Source organism: Notolepis coatsorum (assembly GCF_963971535.1).
Source record: "Notolepis coatsorum genome assembly, chromosome: 5".
Lineage (NCBI taxonomy): Eukaryota > Metazoa > Chordata > Actinopteri > Aulopiformes > Paralepididae > Notolepis > Notolepis coatsorum.
In genome coordinates, this window is record NC_140169.1 from 51,616,020 (window position 1) to 51,630,967 (window position 14,948).

The 14,948-nt window shown below is 47.7% G+C and overlaps 1 protein-coding gene across 1 annotated transcript in view; it reads right to left on the reverse strand.

Annotated features, from left to right (window-relative positions):
- LOC311228181 (uncharacterized protein) overlaps positions 1–14,948 on the reverse strand; it is a gene marked incomplete at its 3' end in the record, with an annotated part of 120,858 nt that overhangs the window by 13,460 nt on the left and 92,450 nt on the right. The window contains exon 8 of the mRNA XM_084314093.1: positions 2,165–2,209. Coding sequence (XP_084170219.1) covers positions 2,165–2,209 — 45 coding nt within the window. The remainder of the gene's footprint in view (positions 1–2,164; positions 2,210–14,948) is intronic.

A 14,948-nucleotide genomic window follows, 5' to 3' on the forward strand; every position in this document is an offset into this window, starting at 1 on the left:
GTACAATTTACAGTAAGGTGTAAGGAGGTATGGGTTGTAGTGCAAATTCTTTACCAATAAATATAAAGTGTGTTTAGGTGTTCTAAAGTGTGTAAAGTGGGTGCTGCAGTGAGTTGTTTGTTTAAAGTGAGTGTGTGCGTGTGGATGTGTGTGCTGTGAGTGCATTTGATGGTTGTTACATAGTGTTATTGTTCGTTGAGCATCCTGATGGCCTGGGGATAGAAGCTTCTTCTGAGTCTTTCTGTGCTTGCCATGAGACTCCGGTATCGCTTGCCTGACCGCAGCAGTTCAAAGAGGCAGTTGTTTGGGTGGCTGGAGTCTTTGATAATTCTCTTAGCCTTACCCATACACCGCTTGTTGTAAATGTATTGGAGAGTGGGAAGCCCACCTCCAATTGTGCGTTTGGCTGAACGGGCCACTCTCTGTAGTCTGCTACGGTCTTGTGCAGTGCTATTCGCAAACCAGGAGGTGATATTGCCAGTCAGGATGCTCTCTATTGTACATGAGTAGAAGTTCTTAACACTTTGGTTGCCTAAGGTTAAATTAATGATATACCATAGATTGCCAGCGCTATTTGTCTATGGAGAAAGTCCCCTTCTTTGCAGGGCTATACCTTTTTTAATTCTATTGCTACATTGCCATTATTAGGGCCCATTCAAAGTCCTATATGTATTGTTCATTGTGTAGCAACGTTAAACTTTTTCATTCACATATTCATAGTAAAGTATGGTCTAATGTATAAGTATGTTTTCATCTCTTTCTGCAGCTTTCTCCAGAACGTGATATATAGCCCCAAATGCATTATATTGATGATGAAATACAGTTTGATGGCAATCAGCGCGATATAAAAAATTCCAACTAGACGTACTTCTAGAAGTTACTACACGTCATCTGATGTTGACCGGATGGGCGAGGGGGCGTTTATAATTCCGTGGGCAGCGTTATACCAATCATCTAATGTGGGTCAAATGTTGATAATATCAGTTATTATCGAAGACGGTAACATTACACGCTGAAACTCACCCCAGTCTCCGCGCGCCGTTGGGCGATCATCGTCGAGTAGAAATTTTATCATTATGGGATATATTATTACCCGGTCCATCTCCAGCTTGTATAATGGTATATACGTCCAAATCATGTTGTTTATCGAGTTATTGGCAATCGATCGCTATGTAGAGTGACGAGCTAGAGTCACGGGACATGTACCGAGTGGCCGGAAGCAATACGGACGTCTAGCAAAACCTCTAGTGCGCTTCCTGTTAAGCGCTTGCGCCGATCGGCCACCAGATGGCGCTCCTGAACCGCCAGAGAGCTCAGTGGGTCCTGCTGGTGGATCCCAGGCCAGCGGAGGGACATTATGAATCCGATCGCAGATTTTTGAAATATTGATATAAAGACGACGTACAGCGTCCCCCGGCAACTTTAGCATGGCCAGCAAAGACGTCTAAAGACGGCTCCCGGCACCAAAAGTGTTAAGGATCTTCTGACTGACTTGGAACTTCCTTAGGCGCCTGAGGAAGTAGAGGCGTTGCCGTGCCTTCTTCACAACACTGTCAATGTGTGTGGTCCATGTCAAGTCCTCGGATATGTGGACTCCGAGGTAAAACTGTTCACTCTCTCAACCGGTGCCCCGTCGATGCTGAGGGGGCTGTAGTCCCTGACCCCGACCTCCTAAAGTCCACAATCATCTCCTTTGTTTTGCTGACATTCAGTTACAATTCATGTAACTGAATTAATCATCTGCAAATTGTCATGTATTCATAGCACTCTGTGAGAATTATTCAGTGTACTGTATGTTTATGTGGTTTGTGATCACTTAAAAAATAATCATCTACACCATATAGTCCTCATTAGCAAAATTATTATTATTCTTATTTTGTGTGGGATTTATTTTTCAACATTATGTTTTAAATAGTAATATATCCATGACATTGACAAAAGGTGTTTTATGAGATTTCACATTGGGTCGTCAGCAGAGACACCCAAAATGAGGCAATAGAAAGGTCACTGAACTCCTTGGCGATGCTTGCATGTCTTTGCAGTATTTAATGCATGCTTATATTTATTTGGCAGGAAGATTAATACCATAATTAATGTGAGAATTCTACTCTAGTCAGCTTATGGTTTTGTAATCTTTCTAAAAAGGACAAATAGAGTGACTTACTGGTTGTTGGGACAGCTGTACTCGGTTCTGTTGTAGTTGTTGAATCTGTAAGAGAAAGAAAATTTTTACAATTACCTGCTACAAATATCAAATACCACCAACCTGGTTGTTTGGCAATAAAGGAATCGTGTACAGTATCCTGCAATGAAAATAAGGACATTTCAAGTGAACATACTGTTAATTTTCTTTCTTCACCACCCCTGCCATATTGCTTGATTTGACACAATCAGATGGTATGAGGCAGAAGCAGATTCCCCTTCGATATGAAAACTTTGATTAGAACAAACAAAGCTTGTACTGATAGAGGACTAGAGGAGCTGTACAAAGAATAACATACCAGTAGTAAAATTGGAATTAGAATGCATACTTTTTTTTTTTAACAATATTTTTATTGCATTTTTTCTTTTATACATATACACATGTATACAGACAGTAACACATGACATGACAAAAATAAAAAAGAGACATTACAGCCCCCTCCCTTCCCTAATTATAATCCAAATTAACATTCACGTATTACAATAATAAAAACAAATATTGTTAAATAAATTATAAGTAATCACAGAAATATATATAAAAAAAGAAAGAAAAAAATATATAAAAAAAACCTCTCTTGTTTCCTATCCCTTTCCTTTAGATCCTCACATTTTTCAGGAAATGTATAAACGATGTCCATGTCCTTTCAAACTGTTCTGTTTTTCCCTTCTGTATGTATGTTAGCTTTTCCATTGCTACGTTTTCTGACACTTCCTTTAACCATTGTTTAGCTCCTGGTCCCTGTATCTCCTTCCAGTTCAGAGCTATCACTCTCTTGGCTTGTAAGTTGTAACAGACAAAAAATTTTCAATTTCCTCTTTCTAGCATAAGCTGGACATTTATCTGGATATAAGTGTAGTATACATAACTTAGGATCGGTCGGGATTTCTATCTCTGTCATCTCAGATATGAGTTCCAAGATTTCTTTCCAATATTCCTGTATCTTCTCACATTCTGACATACAGTGGTATAGGGTCCCAACCTCTACCCTACACCTAGTACACTCATCCGGGATCATGGGATAAAACTTGTGTAATTTCTCTGGTGTCATATATACTCTATGGACCCACTTATATTGTAGAAGTTTACATCTGGTATTAATTGAAAGGGTCTGTGACATTTCACATGCTTGTTCCCAGTCCTCTTCTGCTATTTTCACCTGCATGTCCCTCTCCCATGCCCGCAAACTGCTCAAAGAGCTCTCTTCCAATCCTGATAATAACAACACATCATAAAACTTGGATAATTGTCCTCTCCCTGGCCTGGTCTACAAGATACACTATACGACCGGGGTGCCCATGTACATGTCAAAATACTTCCCAAAGGTCAGTGAATACCACAACCACTACACCATGGCTCAACAAATCATGTTAAACCCAGATTCGGCTCAAACAAGGGACTAAACACGTTTCGCAATTATGCCACAACAATGTGGAACGCCCTACCCAAAGCTGTAAAGGAATGTGAATCCCTGCCCACATTCAAAACCGCTCTTAAAGAGCACCTACGGGAGGCTGCAATTCGAAACTGGCCACCGTAAATGCCCAAAACCCCCACCACCTCCTAATAGACAGTCTCCTCCCCACCGCATGTATTCCCTCCCCGCCGTATGTATATTTCTCTCCCACCCACCCACCCCCTCCTAATGTATAGTCCCCTCCCCATCATATGTATATACTCTGTCAGGATCTAGGGGTAACAGTACTGTATATTTGAATACCGTTTATGTCACAAATGTATCAGTACTAAATACCTATATGTCCCTATGCCATAAATGTCATGTATGTTGTGTATGTCATAAATGTCTATATGAATTGAAAATGGGGGACCCTGATGGAAACAAGACAAACGTCTTTCTCAGGTCTGCATCCCCTTAACAATTGTATGTATTGAGCCGTACTGTATTGTACCCATTCTGCAATCTGTTAAATAAAGTTTTCATTCATTCATTCATTCATTCCCATCCATATTGTCCCTCGTAAGTCTTTCTATTATGGATGTGGGTGGCTCCGCTGTGCCCCTGTTCTTTGAGACTATGTAGCTGCTGATTTGAAAGTATTTAAATCTATGGGTTCTTGAGATATCAAATGTGCTTACTATCTGTTCGAAGGTCATCAATTCCCCCTCTATGTATACGTTTTTAATCTTACCTAAACCTCTTTCTGCCCAATTTTGTAATCCCCCATCATTCCTTCCCGGTTTAAATTCCTCATTCCCCCAGATTGGTGTATACCCCGATAATGTATCCCTTCTACCTAAGTGTAAGTGTGCTTTGTGCCAGATCCTTACTGTATTTTGGAGGAACAGGTTTTTTGTATGTTTTATCAATAAGTTACTCTGTCGTGAATACATATAGCATCTAGTGTAATTTTTGTCTCTTTTTTTTCTATCTCCATGCATCCAAGCTGGTATATCTGCATATTGAAAGTAGAACATTGCTGTCCTGAGCTGTGCCGCCCAGTAATAAAGCCTCATATCTGGAAGTCTAAGCCCTCCTCTGGCATACGGGAGGTAAAGCAGTGTCAGTCTCAACCTGGGCTTTTTATTGTTCCATATGAAACGTGTGAACATCGTTTTCAATCTCCGAAAGAAGGTTTCAGGTAAGGGCATTGGGATTGACTGGAATAGATATAGGAATTTAGGCAATATAGTCATTTTAATAATATTCACTCTGCCTATCATTGATATTGGAAATTTACTCCATCTTTCAAGGCTATTCTCTACATTTGTCATTATTGGATCGTAGTTATTTTGTACTAAGTCTTCAATCTCCGGGGTTATCTTTATCCCTAAGTAAGTAAACCCTTTGGGGGAGCTCGCAAACTGCGTACCGGCGCTTTTTCCCTTTCTCTTTTATTAAGTAACATAAGTGCGCTTTTATTTTGATTCGTTTTATATCCTGAAAATACTCCAAATCTCTCTAGTATTTCGTTAGCATTTCTAATTGAAGTGTCTAATTTTGTTAAGTATAGTATTATATCGTCCGTGAAAAGCGATAGGCGATGCTCCATTCTCCCTATTTTCATCCCTGTGATTCCCGGATCTTGTCTAATTGTCATCGCTAGTGGTTCGATTGTGAATAAAAATAGCAAAGGAGAAATTGGACATCCCTGTCTGGTAGATCTCTGTAATTTAAATGGTTTCGATATTTGGTTGTTTGTACCCGGGAACATTAATCTCTGGTGAAATCCTAAATGTGTGGAAAGATGCTCAAGATGTTTGTTTACATAAAGGGGGTGATTCCAGTGACTTACATAATTATCATCCAATATCAAAATGATGCAGCTTAGCCCAAATCCTAGAATCATTAGTTAATCGCAGTGACTTCCTGGATACTTATAACCTTTTACAACCACAGCATTCAGGGTTTAGACCAGTGGTACCATGGTAGTTACAGCAGCAACACTTAATAAATAATATTGTTAACTATATTGATAACCGTCAGCACTGTACTGTACTCTTTATTCATTTATTACAGCATTTGACATTGGTGACCATAATGTTTTAATAAATAAGCTTGTTCGATAGGTTTGGATGAGCGTACTGGTTTTATGATTATCTCTCAGGGAGAACTCAGGCTGTTGTTGCTGATGTTATCAAATCAAGCTCTCTTGAAATTAACCACAGCTTGTGTGTTGTAGTAGCCAGTGGGTCCAGATGCCATGGTTCTGTATTGTATACTAGCTTCGTTTTCAACAGTGAAAACGAAAAAAAAAATATTAGTGAGAGGATTTCATGGATGCATGGATTTATAAACCATGTTGTTTGCTACTTATCAATGTGTGCTTCAGACTGACTCCCGTGCAGGCTAGATGCTAGGTTAGCCAAATGATGCTAGTGTGACGGATCATATTGGTCTGCGTTGTGTTGATGTTAAATGTTAATGTCCCGAGGGGGAGTCGAAAAGGGGAGCTCCCGTGCCGCGGGCGACGACACAGGCCACTGCACTAAGAAGTGAATCCACCCCTATGTACCGTTGTAACTGAGGGGTTACAAAACCCTGACTGTATTAAAGATTGTGATATATTAAACCACTGCTAGTTATGTACTTTAATTACTGGCCAAACAGTACATCAAAGGTGAACACCCACAAGAACACGGCATTGACACAGAAATACTATTGGAGGGTAATTTATTATTATTAGGCAACGTTAGGTTACAGCATGAGAATTAGGGTCGCGCTTGTATGGCGAAGAATATACGTAAAGTCAGTCAAGAGCATAAGTCACTAAGAATAGCAGGAATACTATGATGGGTCTAAGCTGACGCCACCTGTTGTATAGTAGCAATTATATAGGGCAACACCGGTACCAACTGGAGACAATGGGTAGAGGAATGTTCGGGTACTCCGTCTGAGTCAACGAGGAATAAAGAGACTCCAGGTACAGGAATCGGTGCTTGTACTCCCTTGATCCGCAGACAAAGCAATAGTTGTAATCCAAGATGCTCGACAGCATTGACGACAGCTAGCCAGCCCCTTCCCCGAGGCAGGCCCGAGTGGTAATCCTCACGAGGTTGAATCCCAAACGACAGTGGAAATCAACGGTGCTCTTCTCCGGTGGTCACGGTCCCAAAGCAATATAATCCAACCAGGAATGGTTCTGCAATCGCCGGCGCCGATTCTCCTGTGTACATGTCCAACGGTTCTCGCCTAGGACTCCTCGGGTGTGGGCGACGTATTTAGGCCACACAGCCTGGATAAGTGCACTAGCTAAAGACACGACGAACCGATGGGTAATGCTACACACGGAAGAACTGTGGCCGCACAATATAGAATAAATGATCGACTATTACTTCACATTAGATTAAGTCGAACTCAACGTTACTTCATTAAACTCTGACACTTTAACATTCTATTCGCACGCGGTTCTCAATGCTCTATTTAGACGCAAGGTTGCTCACTTCACTGCACGTTGACTCGTGGTGAAGGTGGTAAGGTACTGAACTGAATTGAACTACTGCTGTTTACACCTGCGCCGTATTTATACTTAAGTGAATATCTAGTCCCAACCTCAGTCCTTGTCTCGTATTACTACGCAGACTCTGGGCATGTTCTGACATGCCTGGAGTTGTCTTTGAACTTGCCATTGGGGGCTTGCGCGTTGGCGCCTGGGGGCGCTGTCCAATAGGAGAGCGAATATTACTCTGGTCTGTACGCAGGTAAAGGGATATTCCGTGTATATATATATAAATAATATACAAAGGATATCAAACGATACATATATATATTCAGTTTAATCTGGCCCTTCACAACAGCCGCCTCCTAATTAGTCCGCACCTAATTAGTTAAAAGGAAGACAGATTAATAGTCCAGTCAACTACTCAATGTCTGTTGTGGGGGGTAGGGCAATCTACAAAGTCAGTGGGTCATGATCGTCATCAAGGGAGTCAGGGAGCCTCGGCAATTCTATCAGCCTCGCCACGGGTCGGGTGTAGGTCCGTCCCTGGACAATAACTTCTGCCGCTCTGACCTTTCCGTCGGCACCAGTGATCACTTTGCTTACGCGGCCGGCCGGCCACATAGCTTGGGGTAGTGACTGGTCTATGATCATAACGACTGTGCCCACTTGTAAGTTGTCTCTATCTTTTACCCATTTCTGGCGGGTTTGGAGAGACGGTAGGTAGTGGAGGAGGAAACTGTTCCAAAACTTGTCAGCCAATACTTGACTGTACCTCCACATTCTTCGGCCGTTCGCTTCTTCGGGTCTGTACACCGTCTGTGGAAGCGCGGGGTCCAGCCGCCCCATCAAGAGTGTGTTGGGGGTGACTGGGTCGACATCTGCTACATCACTTGAGACGTAACCGAGGGGCTTTGAGTTCAATACTCCCTCGATCTCTGTGAGGACTGTCGCGAGGACTTCTTCAGCCACGGTCTGGGCCCCAAGCACGGCGTACAGAGCTGTCTTTATGGAACGTACTTCTCTTTCCCAGGTTCCCCCGAAGTGAGGGGCGTTCGGGGGGTTAAACTGGAAGTCGATCTGAGAAGGAGCGAGGTGGGTCTTAAGTTCTGGACCCATGGCTTGGAAGCTCTCTCTCAGCTCTCTTTCTCTGCCTTTGAAGTTTGTCCCGTGATCAGACAACAACGTAGACGGTTTTCCTCTTCGCGCTGTGAATCTCCGAAAGGCCATGAGGAATGAGTCCGTACTCATGGTCGGAAGGAGTTCTATGTGTATTGCTCGGGTGGTCATGCACTTGAATACAATGCCCCACCTCTTCTCCGTCCCTCTTCCTTTCTTCACGTAGAGCGGGCCGAAGCAGTCCACGCCGGTGGAGTGAAAGGACTTATCGCCGAGTCGGAGGCGACAGGGAGGCAGGTCTGCCATCATGGGTATACTGGGCTGTGCTCGCCACTTGTGACAGTCTAGACAGGTCCGCTGGAAGCGTCGTACTGCTTCTCTTCCTTGCAGTATCCAATAGCGATGTCGGATTTCAGCGAAGACTCTCTCTGCCCCGGCGTGGTGCACATCCTCGTCGTATTTCTTTATGATGAGCTCAGTGACCTTGTGTCGGCTGTTGAGGACTATAGGAAACTTGACGTCATCCGTTAAGTCCGGGGCCCGTCTCAGACGACCACCCACCCTGATGAGGCCATGGGTGTCGCGCTCGGGGGCCAAGTGGAGCAGTCTGCTGTCTGACGGGATTGGCTTTGTTCCCTGCAGGCAGTCTAGCTCGTCGGGGAACGAGTCTCTTTGGGCTCGCTGTAGCAGAAGGAGTTCTGCCTCTTCGTAGTTAGCTGCGTTAATGTCGGTAGTGGGGGGAACCTCAGGGTGGTGCCACAGGAATGTCTTTAGCTGCGCACTCTCAAAGGTGAGGCAGTCGTCTATGTTAGGGTCAGTGGGGACTGGTGTGTGCGTCAACCCACAGAACATAGATTTCTTGATCTCTGCCTCCTCTTGACTAGCCTCCCGTGGTGTGGGGTTAGGCCACTCTTCTTCCGGGAGCTTGAGGAACTCAGGACCGTCACTGTAGATATTGTGACGTGTGAGGTCATCTAGGGACATCCCCCGTGTGATGACATCTGCTGGGTTCTGTTTCATGTCCACGTACCTCCAGCACGCTGATCCTGTTAGGTCTTGGATCTCTGTGATTCTGACTCCCACGAAGACCTTGTATCTACAAGAATCGGACTGGATCCATGTGAGTACGGTCATGGAGTCTGACCACAAGATTGTTCTTTGCACCGGGATGGTGAGTTCACGTTGGATTAACGTGGCGAGTTGCGCGCCTACCAGAGCTGCGCAGAGCTCTAGACGCAGGATCGATTGTTGCTTGCGGGGGGCTATCCTTGAGCGAGCCAGGATGAAGGCTGTGTGTATTTCTCCTCCCTCCTCTCGGGCCCGCAAGTAAGCCACCGAGCCGTAGGCCACTTCTGAGGCGTCGCTGAAGACGTGCAGGTCCATCTGGCACGTCTCCAGCCGCACTGTGGGTGGGAAGTAGCTTCGGCGTATGTTCACATTTTGGAGCGAGTTGAGTTCTCTCTTCCACTCTCTCCAGGTGGAAGCGAGGCGGTCGGGCATGGGGTCGTCCCAGCCCTGTTCCCCGTCCCACAGCTCTCGCACAATCATTTTCGCCCGGGTGGTGTAAGGTAGGATACACCCCAGCGGGTCGTATTGCCTTGCGAGTGTTCTGTATACGCTCCGTCTGGTGGTCGGTAGAGGGGTCGACCTTCCCTGCTCCGTGGTCAGGGGTGTGTATTTGTAATGTAGCGAGTCTGTTTTGAAGCGCCAGACTAGGCCTAATGTCATTTCTTGTGCTTCACCTGGGATGGTCGCCATCCAGGTCTCGCTGCTTGGTGCCTTTGTCTCTGGGGAGAGGCTGCGAAGTACTTGAGGGTCACTGCTGGCCCACTGCCGGAGATCAAAGCCACCTTTGATCAGTGAGGCGCGGAGCTTGAGTAGGAGGGCTTCGGCTTCTTCTGGCGTCGAGACGCTTTGCAGACAGTTGTCCACGTAGAAACTCCTCTCTACACTTTGTCTGACCTCCTCGTCAGCTTCAGGGTCTTCTGTCACATGTTTTTGCAGTGCGAACGTAGCACAGCATGGGCTGCATGTGGTTCCGAAGGGGAGGACCTCCCATTGGTAGATGGATGGTTGCTCATCTTTGATCCTCTCTCTCCATAGGAACCGCAGCAAGGGCTTGTCCTCCTCTACTAGTCGCACCTGCAGGAACATCCCTTTGATGTCGCCGCTGATGGCCACCTTGTCTTGGCGGAAACGTAGTAGTACGCCGAGTAGAGAGGGGCCGAGTGTTGGGCCGGGCAAGAGTTCTTTATTCAGATTCTGTAGTCCGATCTGGTAGCTGCAGTTGAATACAATGCGATCCTTGCCGTTGTGGTGGACCTTGTGGTGGGGCACGTACCATGATTCGATCGTCTGGTCGGCCTCTTGAATGTCAATTTTCTTTATGTGTCCCACTGTGATCAACTTGTCGATCTCAGCGCGGTACACAGTGGCTTGAGTGGGGTCTTTGGCTAGACGCCGCTCTGTGTTCAGTAGATATCGCTCTGTCGCTTCTTTTGAGGCGTGGAGGGTGGGCATACCCTCTCGCCTCAAGAGTGGAGTTGCGTATCTCATCACTCCATTGACCTCGACTCTCTTTGTCCTCTGCTCGAGGAGGGTTATGGCATAAGTGTCTTCCTTTGAGCGAACGAGTTTCTTTTCATTCTTAAAGGGCATCGCGTCTAATGTCCATAGCCTCTCGACGTGCTGTAAGAGGGTGGTGTCTTCTTCGTTTATCCTTGAGTGGAGGCAGCGAGTGGCTGTCGGTCGGTTGGAAGACCCGGAGAGGGGGCCTTGTAGTGTCCAACCCAGGCGGGTCTCGACCGCTGCTGGACAGCCTCTGGGCCCGATGTGGACCCGGTCCGTTGGGACGATGAGGTGTGCGTGGTCGGATCCTATGAGCAGGGTCGGGGTGGCGTCGTCGATGATCGGTATAGGTAGTTGACGTAGGTGCACGTATTTTTCCATCAGCTTTGGGATGGGGTAGGTGTACTGTGACAGGCCTATGTCGTGGCTGGTGAAGGCGTTAGTAATGCTATACTGCTTCTCGGGCTGCCCGACCGCTGCTATCGTGAAGGAGACATTTTCACCCTTTATGGTCTTCAGGTCTCTTCTAATGGTACGGATTGTCATTGTTTCTTCGCTCCCCCGCAGACCCAGCCGGGCTGCGGCGGATGCGAGGAGGAGAGTCTTTTCTGACCCATCGTCTCGGACGGCGTAAGTGTCCATGACCTTGTCCTCGTAGCTTAATATCACTCGGACCACCTTCAAGAGCACTCGGGAGCTCCCGCTCTTCGCAGGGTCTATGTACATGACGTTCACTCTCGAGCTGCTGGGGGGTACGGGTTTCTTCTTGTTGCTGTCGTGTAGGACCTCCAAGTGGGCGCCGTCGCACTTGCTGCATTTCTTCTTTAAACGGCACTCAGCTGCCATATGGCTGCGCGCGCAGCGGAAGCAGCGGCGGTTGGCTTTGATCCACTGACTCACCTCGTCAGCGGTCATCTTCTTGAAAGTGTCACATTGAGACAGCCAATGTTCCTTTTCACAGTACTGGCATACAATCTTCCACTTCCCCTTGTTCGGGGGGGTGCTGTGGTTCTTGTGCTGCGGCACTGACTCGGCCTGGTGCATAACGGTCACTGACCGGCGGTTATCGTTGGACCTCCGAGGTCCATCTCTTGGGCTAGATCCACTCCACACGAATGTGTCCAGTCGTAGGCTGCTAACTTCCCTTGCGAGGAAAGCGGCCAGGTCTAGGAGGGATGGCTCGGGGCCGTCGGGATCACGGTGGTCTCTCTGCCGCCGAAAACGCTCTTGGCGGGCTGGAGGGAGCTTCTCCAGTATTCGCTCCACATTAGAATTTGCATACAGTTCATATCTCCCCTTCTCCTTTTGGGACCCCAGCATCCCTACTAGGGATTGTACCTTGATAGAGAGGTCATCCAGGGCTCTATTGTCTTTGGCTGGGGGGAGGCGGTCGATATCCCATATTTCTTGGATCACGTAATCCCATATGCGTCCATAACGCTGGTCGAGGGCCACTAGAGCCGCGGAGTATGGGGTGCTTGAGTTGGAATATGCCAGCGCTATGTTATGCGCTCTGGGCACCTTGAGATGCTTGAGGAGGATGGCATATTTGTACGACTCGTCGGGGACGTCGGACATCATAGTCTCCAAACACATGCGTAATTCCGTGTACTGTGCTCTGTCCTCACGTGTAAAGTCTGGGAACGTCGGTGTGCCAAGGTACGATGCCATGGATGGCTGGTACATTGGTGAGCGTAGGGGAAGAGGCCTCCTGGGCGAGTCTCCCCGTACGTGTTGTCGTGGGTTGGTACTTGGTGGGTACCAGAGGCCGGGTCCCCAGGTGCTGTTCCTCGGTGCTGACTGTACGTCAAACTCACCCGTGAGTTGAGTCGGGGGTTTGTAGTGCAGTGACTCGGGGCTGAAGTCGGGGCTGTACTGGGCCTCCTGGTCCAGAGTACGTTCTTGCTGGTGGGCTTGACATTCCTCCTCTTCCTCTTCCTCTTCTAGGTCCTGGAGTCTTCTAGTCAGTCTCTCGGCGACGTAGGCCGGTTCTTCCCGTTGGCTGGGTCTCGTATGGACCGGTCGGGGAGGGGGGTCGGAGACGTAGACAGGTTCCTCCTGTTGGCCGGGTCCCGGGTCGCTTTGTCGGGTAGGGGAAGGTGCCCTAGACCCTTGTCGTGATGATCTCCGGGAGCTCCGTGCGGAGAGAGGGGGTGTCGCCCTGGCAATCAATTGTTCTATCATCTGCGCCTGCAGCCGGTCGCGCTCTGCTTCGCGCTGGGCATTGGCGGCGTCGCGCTGTGCATTGGCGCGGTCTCGTTCGATGTTCTCTTCCGTCTGAAGGCGCCTCTCCTCCAGTCTTATGCAGTCGTCCTCACTCCTTTGCTGCGCCTGGAAGCGCTCTCGTTCAGTAGCAGAGTGTTCGCGCTCACTAAGGGCTTGCGCTTGGAGTTGCGCGTGAAGGCGCTCTCGTTCCGCTGCAGAGTGTTCGCGCTCGCTTAATTGTTGCGCCTGGAGGCGCTCTCGTTGTTCGCGCTCGCTCGTCTGTTGAGCCTGGAGGCGCTCTCGTTCCATGGCAGAGTGTTCGCGCTCACTTAATTGTTGCGCCCGGAGGCGCTCTCGTTCCACGGCAGAGTGTTCGCGCTCACTAAGGGCTTGCGCTTGGAGTTGCGCGTGGAGGCGCTCTCTTTCCGTGGCGGAGTGTTCGCGCTCACTAAGCGTCTTTGCTTGAAGCCGATCGCGTTCGGTGGAGGCTGTCAGTGTGGCGATCAATGCTTGCGCCAGTATCTGGTCCACCTCGCTGGGGGATGACACTGACGGAGGTGATCGGGTGCTGACAGGGCTCGTTGGAGATCTGTTCTCCTGGCGCGCCCCGAGGTCCATCTCCTGGGCGCGTTTCTCTTCTCTTGGTTGTGTGTCGGGTTCTATCCCTGGAGCGCTTTCTTTATCCTGGAGCGCTCCGGGGTCTATCCCGGTGACGCTGTCTGGAGTTATAGTCATGTCATGTCCCACCTGGTCCCCCCCGTGAGCTGAGTCAGTTTCGTTTGAACCCACTGGGGTCTCTACTGGCAGGGTCGCCAAGTCGATAGGATTTGACATGCTTTGACTATCCGCTTTATCCTTATTTAACGTCTGTTTAGATAAGCTAGGGGGTAGAACGAAAGCGAATTCCTCCAGATAGGGAGGTGGCTGACGTTTGCGCTGCGGGCGTTCTAGCTTGGGAGAGCCGCTTGGGGAGTGTTCACCGCTGGCCATGGTTAATATTAATATTATATTAAATATTACACTGATACCCTCCGGCTCGAAGGACCAATTGTAACTGAGGGGTTACAAAACCCGGACTGTATTAAAGATTGTGATATATTAAACCACTGCTAGTTATGTACTTTAATTACTGGCCAAACAGTACATCAAATATTGATGGTTAACACCCACAAGAACACGGCATTGACACAGAAATACTATTGGAGGGTAATTTATTATTATTAGGCAACGTTAGGTTACAGCATGAGAATTAGGGTTGCGCTTGTATGGCGAAGAATATACGTAAAGTCAGTCAAGAGCATAAGTCACTACTAAGAATAGCAGGAATACTATGATGGGTCTAAGCTGACGCCACCTGTTGTATAGTAGCAATTATATAGGGCAACACCGGTACCAACTGGAGACAATGGGTAGAGGAATGTTCGGGTACTCCGTCTGAGTCAACGAGGAATAAAGAGACTCCAGGTACAGGAATCGGTGCTTGTACTCCCTTGATCCGCAGACTAAGCAATAGTTGTAATCCAAGATGCTCGACAGCATTGACGACAGCTAGCCAGCCCCTTCCCCGAGGCAGGCCCGAGTGGTAATCCTCACGAGGTTGAATCCCAAACGACAGTGGAAATCAACGGTGCTCTTCTCCGGTGGTCACGGTCCCAAAGCAATATAATCCAACCAGGAATGGTTCTGCAATCGCCGGCGCCGATTCTCCTGTGTACATGTCCAACGGTTCTCGCCTAGGACTCCTCGGGTGTGGGCGACGTATTTAGGCTACACAGCCTGGATAAGTGCACTAGCTAAAGACACGACGAACCGATGGGTAATGCTACACACGGAAGAACTGTGGCCGCACAATATAGAATAAATGATCGACTATTACTTCACATTAGATTAAGTCGAACTCAACGTTACTTCATTAAACTCTGACAGTTTAACATTCTATTCGCACGCGGTTCTCAATG